The sequence below is a fragment of the Medicago sativa genome, chromosome 3 (assembly GCF_051527215.1).
Source record: "Medicago sativa cultivar Bolivia chromosome 3, Bolivia_mono, whole genome shotgun sequence".
NCBI lineage: Eukaryota > Viridiplantae > Streptophyta > Magnoliopsida > Fabales > Fabaceae > Medicago > Medicago sativa.
Window position 1 is genome coordinate 97,125,092 of NC_140751.1, and position 12,581 is coordinate 97,137,672.

The 12,581-nt window shown below is 30.4% G+C and overlaps 1 protein-coding gene, 1 long non-coding RNA gene and 1 other non-coding gene across 3 annotated transcripts; 2 read left to right on the top strand and 1 right to left on the bottom strand.

Moving 5' to 3' along the window:
- The first annotated feature begins 4,279 nt into the window (after positions 1–4,279).
- Positions 4,280–5,954, top strand: LOC146942533 (uncharacterized). The gene is made up of 3 exons (XR_015032758.1): positions 4,280–4,798; positions 4,955–5,102; positions 5,687–5,954. It is a non-coding gene; the product is annotated as an uncharacterized LOC146942533 (long non-coding RNA).
- Positions 5,955–8,024: 2,070 nt separating this feature from the next.
- Positions 8,025–10,399, top strand: LOC146942534 (DNA-directed RNA polymerase subunit beta). Its single transcript, XM_085756559.1, has 6 exons — positions 8,025–8,247; positions 8,313–8,405; positions 8,483–8,545; positions 8,988–9,083; positions 9,203–9,280; positions 10,020–10,399. The coding sequence occupies exons 1-6, from the start codon at positions 8,083–8,085 to the stop codon at positions 10,104–10,106; spliced, it is 582 nt and encodes a 193-aa protein (XP_085612685.1). The 5' UTR covers positions 8,025–8,082; the 3' UTR covers positions 10,107–10,399.
- A 604-nt stretch (positions 10,400–11,003) lies between these two features.
- TRNAG-UCC (transfer RNA glycine (anticodon UCC)) lies at positions 11,004–11,075 on the bottom strand. The gene has a single exon. It is a non-coding gene; the product is annotated as a tRNA-Gly (tRNA).
- Between the last annotated feature and the right edge of the window lie 1,506 nt (positions 11,076–12,581).

Below are 12,581 nucleotides of genomic sequence, written 5' to 3' on the forward strand. Positions count from 1 at the left end.
TTTTTAGAATTTTTGTGTTTGTTGATAAATGATGCATGTATGGATCATGAATGATTGAAATATTTGAGTTTGATGAAGTTGTTTTTGAAGAATGATGGATGAATGAATCTTGTATCATATGTATGAAATATTGAGTAAGTTTGTTATAAAAAGTTGTGTGAAAAATAGAGAACATGAAAAAACAAAATATGAAATACAATTATACAAAGTTTTATGAAATATTTTGTGGGAATATGATTTTTTTTAATTGTATTTTTAAATAAACCGATCAACCGAACCAATCCAAACCGAACCAAACCGATTAGTTTGGTTCGGTTTCTTTTTTGAAAAACAGTGAAAACCGAACCAATCCGAACCGATGAAGGTTTCATTGGTTCGGACATTTTTTTGACTGAAAACCAATCCAAACCGAACCGTTACACCCCTAGTTGCGTCCAAGTTAATGACATAGTTTTTTTTTTGAAGGAAAGTTAATGACATAGTTGTTTTCCTTACGCGTGTATTTATAACTTAGCTTCATTGCATATTCTTTTTTATTGACCTAGAAATCAAAAGTTCTTCACTTTTATTTTTTTTGGTAGTGGTCGGGGTTTGAACCCCGGACCTTGCATATTTTATGCATAAAGGATCTTCACTTTGAGAACATTATGCAAATATCTAATAGATTTCACATTATTCCTATTTTTAGATATTTACTTACGCATTTGGATATTTTTAAATTAGAAATTATTATATTGATTCAATATTACATTTCAATTTCTGCCAAAAAGTTAATGATTCCTGAAATTGGGTGTCATGTTAGCAGTTTTTTTTTTTTTTGCTAGATTGCTTCTTAGACTATTATTTTTTATTATTATTTTATAGGAGAATTTGAATGGCATATGTGTTTATGGCTAGAATCATACAAAAATTTAAAACAGTGGTAATAATTTAAAATTAATATATAAATTATACAATTTTACAAATAAACTTATATTATTAGCAAATAATATTTTTTTACATACTATTTTGGTCAATATTTTCATTAATCATATTTTTTTAAATACAATTTTTGCAAACCTTTAGTAAAAAAAAATTGCAAGCCAGTTACCCATATAAGTAAATAGCATTTGTCAAGGATCACCCAATGCATGTTGCCTAAGACATATTTTGAACTTCATAATAGTACTTTAGTAAAATTATTTTATTCTAATTTTAACTATTATATTCATACGTTTTAGATACAAAATTATATATTAAACTCAATTATTTGATTTTTTTTTTATTTTTTGCCTTTTCAAGTTACCTAGGCTTGGACCTAAGGGGCATAAACCTCTAACCAATAGGCCACTTGGGAGCATGTTGATGTTTTTTCTTCTGTTGAGGATAACATAAACTAGTTTAATCTATGTTGACACAATATTAATTTTTAGATAGTATTTGACACAATATCTATTATCATCGTCTCCTTCCAAAGTTAGTTTGAAGGAGACGATTTGAAGAAAAAAGAAAATCATGAACATCTCTATCTCCTCCCACACCACCCGCTTCATTACATAACAAAAATATCTCTAATGAGAAAACCAAACAAAATCATCAAAAACATTCATCAACAAACACAAATAATTAACCCCTTTTATTTCTATTATTAATTTAATACCAAAAGATCATCCCAATAACCATAGACTAATCAAATTACATTTTTTTAAATCGAGCCATTTACAAAAAAAAAAAACTTTAAATGTTACAAAAGTTAAACATTTAATCACGAAAAAAGAAACAATCTGAAAAGATAAGCTACAGGATTTAGAGGGAGTTAAAAGAAGAAGAGATGAAGAAGAATGAGGATAAGTGTCAAGATAAAAGGAAAAGGGGATTGAAGAAAACAACAACCTTAAACTAAGAAACATGATTAGAAGAAAGTTATTAGGAAAGATTTTCTTTGATTTTTTTTCTATTTTTAACATTAAGGTGAGGTGTCTAATTGAGTGATTTTAATTGGTTGACAGTGTAAATTGTTTTACAATGTCAGTCTATTCTAATTAATCTCATAGATTAATTCATATTGCTTTGAAAATACAGTCATTATTACCATTTATATATAGCAGTTTGCATGGAAATAAGTGTACATCAACTTGTCAAAAAAAAGTCTACAGAAACAATAGATATATACAAACGATGACACAACAGGATAGGAATGAAAAGCTCATCAGTGAGGAGAAATATTAGAGATTGCTGCATTTTAGAGGGGGGAATTTGTTAGGTTAAATTGGTGCGCTGCATTTTAGATGGAATTTGTTAGGTTAAATTGCTGCTAACCTAATGCAGCATGTTAGAGGGAAATTATTAGGTTAAGTTGCTGCAGACCTAATAAAATTAATAAATAAGGATATCTAATATACATTATTTCGTAAAAAGCTATTTTTTAGTTTTATTAAATAATTGATTGATATAACATTATTTCGTAAAAAGCTATTTTTTAGTTTTATTAAATAATTGATTGATATATCTAGTCTATAATATTCACTATATATAAACACCTAAAAAAAATATTGACTATATACAAATGTTAATCAATAAACTAAAAAATAATTATTTTTGTTTATAATAATGATGAGAAGTGTTTTTATTTTTAGGGTTAAATATGTTTTTGGTCCCTATAAATATACCAACTTTTCATTTTAATCCCTCTAAAAAATTTCTTCAACTTTTAGTCCCTATAAAATTTTCAATCACTACTTTTGGTCCCTATTTTTAATTTAATTTTTGTACTTTTTAATGAAATTATGCAGAAATGTGTAAAATATTCTATAAAAAAATTCCAAAGAAAATTAGAATTTTTAATAAAACACAAATTAAATATGAATTTTTAACTGTAAAACATATAAAAATTCATATTAAATTCATGTTTTGTTAAAAAAATCTATTTTTTTTGAAGAGATTCTTATAATATTATAAATTTTTCTGCAAAATTTTATTCAAAAATATGAATTTTACATCTGAATTTACTTTAAAAGAAAGACCAAAAATGAAGATGGAAAATATTTTATGCACCAAAAGTTGAAGAAAAATTTCAGAGAGACTAAAATAAAAAGTTAACATATTTATAGGGATGAAAAAGATGTTTAACTTTGGGTCTGTTTGGATTGGCTTATTTTAGAGCTTATGTAAAGCAGCTTATGCAAATGAATAATCATTAATGTATTATTTATAAGTTTGTTAAGGTAGTTTATGAAAAAAAATAACTTATGAATATACAATTTTCGTCAGCAAGATGTTATGAATCTTATATAATAAAGCTTAACCCCTAAAGCTATTTCTAACCCTAATATTTTCCCCCCATTTCTCCCTCCACTTTTCTGAGTCATTGGATCTTGCACATTTAGGCGTCATTCAATTTTAGCCATTGATCATCTTAATTAATGCCAGCCGAATTTTGTTATCAAGTTTGCTATAATTTTGGTCAGCCGAATCCTTATTATTATTTTTTTTTGAATTCCTATCCTCCTTTTTTTATTCCTATCCTCCTTTTTTTTTAAGCAAATATTTTCTACCCTTTTAGGTTTGCAATTATTTAACATAACAAATTCCATCTAAAAAAATGCATCGCACCAATTTTATTCCTATCCTCTTGCCTTTTTTTTATGAAGAAAATATTTTCTACCCTAATTTCCATGTAAACTTGGTTATCTTACTTACTAAAGCTTATCCCCTAAAGCTATCATTAACCCTAATTTTTCCCCTAATTATTCCCAACGTGGCATTTGTGTTCTCCATGCATATTCAAATTTTCTCTTTTTCCCATGACCATATTTTCTCTCATTCTTAACAGCTCCCACAATCTCTTCTCTTATCAATTGTTAACGCCCCTCCCTCTCTCTCTCTCTCCCTCTCATCGGTATGCATCGCAAATTTGATACGGCAACGCAACGTGACAAAGCTGAAGCGAAGGAGATCGAGTGATGGTTGGTAGGATTTTTTTAAATGTTGAATCTGATGAAACGAAGAGATTTGTGTAAGGTGATTGTTCAACCGAGAAGAGAAATCAGAGGGATTTCAGAAAATTCATCGGACGGTGATTATCATGATCTAGATTGTTATTCTTCAGAATACTCATCTGTTGGATTTGATGACCTAATTCCCTTTCTCCTAGTTATCGATCTATCAAAGTCTTTTTTTAGTAATCATTGTAATTGTTTTCTTTTTATTTTTTTAAAAAAAAATATTGGTTTGGTTACGTTTCATTTGAATTAATCTCACGTTTTGATTATGACATCTTTGATTAGGCGATTTCGATGAAAAGTACCCCACAAGGATTTGACCGCCGCCGGCACCTGCGGTTGCTCCCTTCCACACCTCCAGTAGAGTTTCGATTTCGCCTTCTGTCTCACCTTTGGTGTTCTGTTCGGTTCTGTTTCACTATCAGTATCTTTGTCATGAACGAACGGTTGCGTTTCTGGTATCGATCTTGGGGAGTTCTTCTCCTCTCTTAGTAAATTTCACGACATTTGTTTATTGTTGTGTTTTTGAGTTTTGATTTTCGGAATGGTTTGGGAATTGATGATGAATGTTTGGTGCCATCAAGAATGGTGCAATTGATTATTGGTTAAGAACTGTGAGTTTATAAATTTGTTTCTGTGATATTTACAAAATAAATAAAGATAGTTTACCAGAATATGTAATTAGATGGAGCGGAAGCGAATGGGGAGTGATAGTTTACCAGAATATGTAATCAGATGGAGTGGAATCAAAATGAGGAGTGATAGTTTACCAGAATTCTTGAATGTGTGATCAGATGGAGCGAAGTCGGTGGCGGAAGGTGACAATTCCTCACAAATAATCTTAAATTGGTTTCAGTTTTAGTCATTATTTTCACATTATTTTCTTAAATAATCTTAAATTGGTTTCAGATTTTTGTGCTGTTTTTCTATATCAGTTATATAATTGAATCTAATACGACCGCAAGGGATTGCAGATTTGCTGGAGCAGGTAGGGAGGATTTTGATGGTGGTTGAGGTTCTTTCGTGTAATCACATAAGGATTCTTCCAATCATTGAGTTAGAAAAGTTGGTTAACAAGTTGTGGATCAAGTATTGTATTACGTTGAGTACAATACTGAAGAAGTAAGTATAAACTCATCATGTCCAGTTGCCTTATACAATAATTCTTCAAATGTTGTAATTTTTGTGTTGTGTATGAATTTTATCAGAGTGTGGTTGTTTGCATCATATATAAACATGAATTTATATTGTTTAAGTGATCAGATGATCATCTTGAAGTGTTTGTTCTTGAATCCTTTTTATTTAACATTGGTTCTATTAAGTTTCGAATGTCATTGTTGTTATTAGCTTCTGCTGTTGTACATATATAGAACCAAGTATATAACAAAGTATGCAATTCTAGGTTACTTTTTTTAAATTTTTGTACCATATGAAATAAAGTGTGCTAATTAAATGTTTGGTGACTTGAATCTTTTTTCTATTATTATATGTCATTGGTAAATTGTTTTGGTGACTTACATCATTTAAATTCTTAATAGTATGCTATACGATGTTTTTCATATTTGTTGATATTTTTGATTTTTTTTTTTAAGGGTGTTGTCATGTTGGCTAAATGCTTGGCTAACCATGCTGTCATATTTTTTTAACTAATGGTTGGCTAACACTACATGATTTTAATGGGATCCCTATGTATTTTTTGGCATCAGTCAATTTGGCATTATTATCAAGGACATGGTTGGCAAGAACATAACTTATTGGATATTTGATACTCCAATGAAGTTCCTGGTAAACATGACTGTTGTAATGACTCATTTCCATCAAGTCTTTTATGGACTATGGTATGTCTATATTACTTTCCTCTACTTGAGTATATGTTAACTCCTTTGCAATAGTTATGTATCAGCCTGTCATTTTCATTAGGTCCTCTGATCGAAAGTTTAATGATATGCCTTTCTTACCCTTTTCCATGTATAATCTTTGCCTTTTGTTTTTGCTTCATTTCTAGCTTAATTAAGAAACATTTCTGCTGTTTTTGAATTTATTTAGTCTTTTTCCCCTATTTTTATGGAAACAATTTTAGCCTTTATAGCTATGACTGTCATATGCTTGAAGTCAATGTGATGCAAAATACATTTACAAAAGTTATCATATGTTGACCATTTAACTTATGTACGTGTATGTTTTTATAAGCCATGTTATATCTATGCATATTTATTTAACTTAAACGTAATTTATTATGATCCTATGCTTTAGCCGTGTGACCAAGACCATAATATTGTCACACAAATATTTTATTTTTTTGGTCAAATATCGTAATATGTATTGCTCTTTAGAAACTATTTCGAGGACTCTGTTGGTTCTACTTTTGTTTATACAGCTATCATTGAGGAGTTAATAGTTTTAACTATAGTGTTCTTCCATAAAAAAGTATCTTCATAACTTAAAAAGAAATTCAAAAGAACTGGGTTATCAAAAACTAGAAGCATGCGAAGAAAAATTTGTAAAAAGATGTGCATAGTAACTAATAGTAATTGTGTTGATCAGTTGACATTGATTCTCTAATAGGATCTAAAGGTGTTATATTAATAGTTAGTTGTGATTATCCTTTCGAAAGAAATTGATAGCTCAGTATGTTTTTTGTCTGGTGTGTACAATGTGGACATGAGTCTTTTGTGAGCCAAACTTCGGCGTCCTATATCCTCATCCTCTCCCCAATACCTGGTGTAAGTTGTGCTTTAAGGATCTTGGTTGTGTTATGTCATACATTTTTTGTACAAAGTCATACTCTTAAACGTTGCTGCAATGTGCCAATGTTTATTGTCCTCCTTCCATACATTTGCATGATAGTTTTGTTTGTTCTGTTTAGTGCTTAATATTTTGTTTATTTGTTCCTATATGTTGTGGTATCAATTAATATTCATATTGTTAGGAGGTTCTAAGAATCAACTATGATATTGATCGACTTGGTGTATTCTTTTCTTATTTGAAATCAATGTTATGTTGTTATATTGGGTGCTTTACCGAATATTTAATGGTTCTACAATAATCCAACTTTGCTTTTAGGCTATGATGTAAGTTTGGGTCCATCTCACACACAAAGGAAATTCAAAGTTTGTTTTAATTTTAATTTTATCGTTTTGTGTAGGATTGTCTGAAAGCTGTGATTACTCCATCAACCAAGTCAAGTGAAAAGAGAAGAGAAAAGGGAATATAGGTCACACCAATTGATGATGGTGGAACACAGATGTTTGAGATTGTGTTGTAAACGAGCATAGTGAATGGATCTTGATGCTCTCCATCAATCTTTTTTTTTTTTAAAGACGATTCTTCTAATGTATTGTCTTCCACCTCTATATTTTCTATTCTCATTGCAATCGTAAATGTCATATGATAATGTTTCATAAATCAAACAATTGGGTTTGAATGGTTAATGAATTCCATAAACAATTAATTGTTCAAGAGAACTTGAATTTGATTTTAGGAGGACAATTTTTGGTCAAACTTTTCTTACTTTTCGACCGAACTCCGGATTACCATATCTCCTTTTTTCTTCGAACCAGATGGTTAATACAAAAAATATGATATAGTTTCATATGTTAATAACAAACTATATTCCTTCATCATTAAAAGAAATCTATTCTCATTAAAAAAAACTAAATACCGATTGTTCAAAATATACTACAGTTTGTAATTATTTTAAAAGACCCGTGCGACGCATGGGTCGGCGTTCTAGTTAACATAAAAACTTAATTATTTGCATAAGCTCCTCCTTTTCATAAGCTCAATTCAAACATGCCCCAAAAGGATGAAAAGGACTCCTTTCAAAACAAAACAAGAAAGAAAAATAAAAGTAAAAAGAGAAAATTTTAAATAAATAAAAAATACATTTTCAGCTTTTAATGGACTGATTACACACGTTTCAATGCAAATGCTACTATATTTGACCTCTCGTTAACATTTCCCATAAAAGTAATAAGCCACGTGGGCACAGATGAAATGAGACCATAGACAATTTTAATTTAGACATCGTCATCCTCCTGAGCTAAATTCAAAGGAAGCTTTGAATCATCGTCAATTTAGTAATACTAATCGAAGACATACGATGTCGTTTGGTTCTTGTCTGTTTTCTCCTTCTTCTCCGCCCTACTTTGTTTGCAGAAAACGAAACAGAACCTCTCCCTTCAAAGTCTCTGCAAATGTTCCCGACTTTCTCTCTTCTGACTGGTGTGAATCTCGCAAGAAAAAACCATTTGGTCCAAGATTAGATGTGAGCACGACTTCTTCTTCTTCTTCTTCCTTTTTCGATTGTTAGTAAATTAAATTTTGTTATAGTTCACTGCAGAAGATGCTGTTCATCATCAGCTTGAAGCGTTGAAGTATAATGACCAGCCTCGTCAAGACTATGGAATTGAAGTCATGTACAGAGTAGGCTAATCATTTCATTTCTCTCTATCTCTTTTCTTCTATAACAAATTAGTATTAATGCTGAATTTTTATTATAGTTTGCTGGATTTGATCCTTTTGAAAGGTCAACCTATTTTGGCCCATTCTTTGATCTCGGTCAGGTTAGCAATATATTCTTTTTAATCATTTTAGAATTGATATTTTGATCTCAGTCCAAGGTGTCGCAACTCAGTAACCATCCTCTGAGCGTAATTAATCATGATTTTCAAATTGTGTTTAAATCTACCCATTTTTTTCAGGTGTCCAAATATGCATGATATCCATTAATCACTTTTTGTGTTCAAGTATACACTTAAAAGTCGTGGTAAATGACGTTAAAAACCGTGGTTACTGTGTTTCATGAATGCTTAATGAGTTGCAACACCTTGTTACATTAATTAATCACCTGCTGAACGTGATTGACAAATGTATTTGAAATGTGTTAACCATTCAAATTGTTGTCGTATTTTGTGTCAAAATAACACACTTCTACATTGATTGGTATTGTATAGTTTATAGCATATGTTTATGGTAAAAGTAAATAGTACAACTCTTCTTATGCAGTTTGAAAGGTTCAGACGTATTTTTCACCATTCTACTTACCGAGTCTTATTGGGTCACAAGGAAAGAAAGATCATGAGCAGTTTATTTGTGGAGGAGGTAAATAAAATGGACATGTCACAATAACTTTCATTTAAGCCCAAAAAGTCACTGCCACGAGTTCTTAATATTCTTTTTCATTTTTGGCATTTTTCTGGGGTGTGATGAACTTCAAACAGAACAAATATAAGCAGCGGATTTGGGTTCGAGGAAGTCGACCAGAGGAAGAGGAGATATTTCAATTTACAATGGTTCAGGTTTGATCATTATAATAGCCATTCTTGTTAGACATCAACTATTTTCATTTAGAGTGTTTGATTTTGATGTTATATTATCATAATCATTGGGATAACTAGCTACATATCAGCAGTTGATTGCTTGAGATCTTCTAGAATATCATATTTAGCTACTAGAATATCTCATGTACATAATCAGCTCCTGATTTTTTGGTAGCGATAGTATGTGCACGCTTTGTATAAATAACTCTTGGTACTGTCAAAGAAAAACACAACTTTGCCTTCTACCAATTTCTTTAATAATTCATAAAGCAATTAGACCATCCAATAAATAGTTTATATATCTAAATCCTTTGGGCCTATTCCTATGAATTATTGATACTTTCACATACATAGACAACTAACATAACATTGACACATCGACACCGATGATAATTTTAGAAAAAGAAAAGATTGATTGTCATTATAAGTGTTGGTGTCATGTCAGTGTCTTACACCAACACATATCAGACACACGTTTAATTTCAAGGGCCGGTGTTACACAGGTCTATACTGTAGAGTATCTAATACATTTTTTGCATGATTTTGAATTTTGGTGCTTGCTGAGTTGTGATCTTACCACATTGGGTAGCTAGATGATTATATCGATTTTTCGTGCTTAATTCAACGATAACATAGAATTATGAACTGTTGGTTTATTGTCAGTTCCCTTTTATTCTTTGATTTATCGATAATATCCATCTCTTGTTGTTATTGGCAGCGGGTTGGTGGTTGCTGGGATGGTTATTGGCTGACAGAGTCTCTGCTTCATGACTTGGATACATTTTCTGGTGGTGTAGCATATTGAAAAAATTTCAATGCAGTAGTCAGTTTCATGAAGCTCCATGGCCAAAACATAAAGTGATATGCTATTATTACTATCATAGATTCCTAATCTGTAAAATTTGTACATATTTATAAGAAATTCAGTTGTCATTATGTGTAAATAAATTAGGGCTATAATTGGTCCTTGCTGATCCAATGTAAACAGTCCTGCGCATTTTACCAAAATGTTGCAGGAGTCGCCATGTGTTTCACGCTTATACTCAAATGTGTATACTTGTGCAAGATAGAATAAAATGAAGAGAATTACTCCTTCAATTGCATACATTACATTTTCTTTGCACTACTCATGGATATGCAAGTAAATCAAGTAAAGTTTCTGCCTCATAAAGAAGTACTGAATGAGTAGAAAGTACATGGCGTGTTGTGTATATCTTGTATCTTGAAGATTTTAATTTAGGTATGCTAAGAAAGTATCAGTTTTATGCTGTTGTTGGACGTTGGTTAGAAATTCAGGAATGCTATTTAGTATGATCGATGGAATCACGAAAGACTATTGAATAGTGAATTAACCAATTAACTAGTACCTATTGGATAACATAAATGGTACTGTAGTATATAGTAGTTACACATTTTCATAACTGTTTTCAAGATAGAGTCGTGAAACAATTTTCATGACATCCAATATTATTGTTTGAAATTATTATTTAATAAAAAGAGAGACAACTGATAAATTGCTATGCCCATAAATATTAGCAAACGTTTTTGGTGGTTTCTGAGAAAAAATATGATAAAAGATTGAAAAAATTGAATTATATGTTATATGATGATGCATATAAAATTTAGTTGTATTAAATGAAGTATGTATGAAGTGCGTATTCTTTAGAGTGAAATTGAAGATTTTAAAATACAAAAAATAAATTGCGTTTGCCGGGAGTCGAACCCGGGTCTATTGCTTGGAAGGCAATTATCCTAACCGTTGGACTACAAACGCTGGATGTTATCATCGATACGTTTTATTAATATATTGTATTGCTAGAGAGTCATGGATAATAAATGTAAGGTGACAAAAAAATGAAGGAGAAATAAATAGGAAAAGACGTGAAAATCATACCAAATTTTACTGCTTTCGTACCAATTTGACGAGAAAAATTATTTTATAAAACTTGTTTCAAATTGATCAAAGCCAAGTAAAGTGGCTTACTAACTCCCTATGGATTCATTGATTTATTAAGATGACATCAATATTATTTTTGTTTGTATCACAATGGAAGTTAGCATATAAACGAATCAACTTGTAACGTATGCATGGAATATGCTTAAGTTCTCAATTCCTAATTTGTTTCCATGACAATGATGGATCTCCCTAACTAACTAACTAATTTATTCATGAAACCACAAAAAACAAAGCTAAACTTTTCCATATCTAAACTGCTGTTTAATCATTAGTTTTAATTAATACAAAACAACGGCTAATTTCAACTTAACTTACGTCCCAGATGCACAACATGTTGATTTAGGTTCCATAATTCATGAGTTTAATCTAGATAAGTATTTTTGTTCCTCAAGCAAGAACTGGAATATCCTCACCCTTCCAAATTTGTCTTATCTCATCCACTTTTAAACAAAATATTTTTAGTTCAGCTAATTAGCTGGTTGATGATATTGTTAATTATAGTTGGACAAAGACATATATTTTCTTTCACATGTCATCCTACAAATTGCAAATAAACTAGAGCTTGGTTTTGTCTTTTATACCAACGTTAAAAGTTCATTTTCGTTTGTTGTTCATGAAGAAAAAAAAAACTTCATGTTAGAGTGATTAGTTTGTCTCAAGATGTGTGAGATGTTCTCATTCAAAACTATAAATTCATCATTGTGTGTGTCTTATTTTTTTTTTTTTTTGAGAGAAATTTATGTGTGTGTCTTATGTTAGTAATTTATGAATAAAATTGATTAACTTATAAAAACACATTTGAAAACCAAATTAACCAGCTAATGAAAGACACATCCCATAAACAAACAAACTAATAAGCTACACATTTGTGACAGTTTTTGTTATAGGAATGACGCTTATCAAATTCAAGTATAAAAAAATGGTAGCTCACTCTATTTCAAACCAAAGAAAAAATAAACAAAATGAACCCTTTTAAAGCCGCTATCAAAACGAGATTTGGATTCCCTGGAACTGCTACACAATGCAACAACTATAATAACCGATAGATTTAGAGACAGAAAACTTCTTATACATAGTTGTTGCACTATGTAGCATGGATCCATTTGATGAAAAGGTACCAATATAATTATTTGAGGAAGAAAGACTTTAAAAATACACATAATTTATAAAGGAAACAAAAAAATTATTCATATTATATAGTGGGCAGTGGAATGTGCGTTTGGCATTTTAGGTGGCGGGAAAAGGGGACTTACGATAAGTGAGACATGGTGCATACAATTTCATCACCTCATTTTATTATTTGATTGAATTGAATAAAAATGT

What these genes read in the sequence shown, in the direction of transcription:
- LOC146942534 (XM_085756559.1), top strand. Translation starts at nt 8,083, where the DNA reads ATGTCGTTTGGTTCTTGTCTGTTTTCTCCTTCTTCTCCGCCCTACTTT. An exon ending in CATTCTTTGATCTCGGTCAG is followed by an intron (nt 8,546 to 8,987) that starts GTTAGCAATATA and finishes CTTCTTATGCAG; the next exon opens with TTTGAAAGGTTCAGACGTAT. An exon ending in TTCAATTTACAATGGTTCAG is followed by an intron (nt 9,281 to 10,019) that starts GTTTGATCATTA and finishes TGTTATTGGCAG; the next exon opens with CGGGTTGGTGGTTGCTGGGA.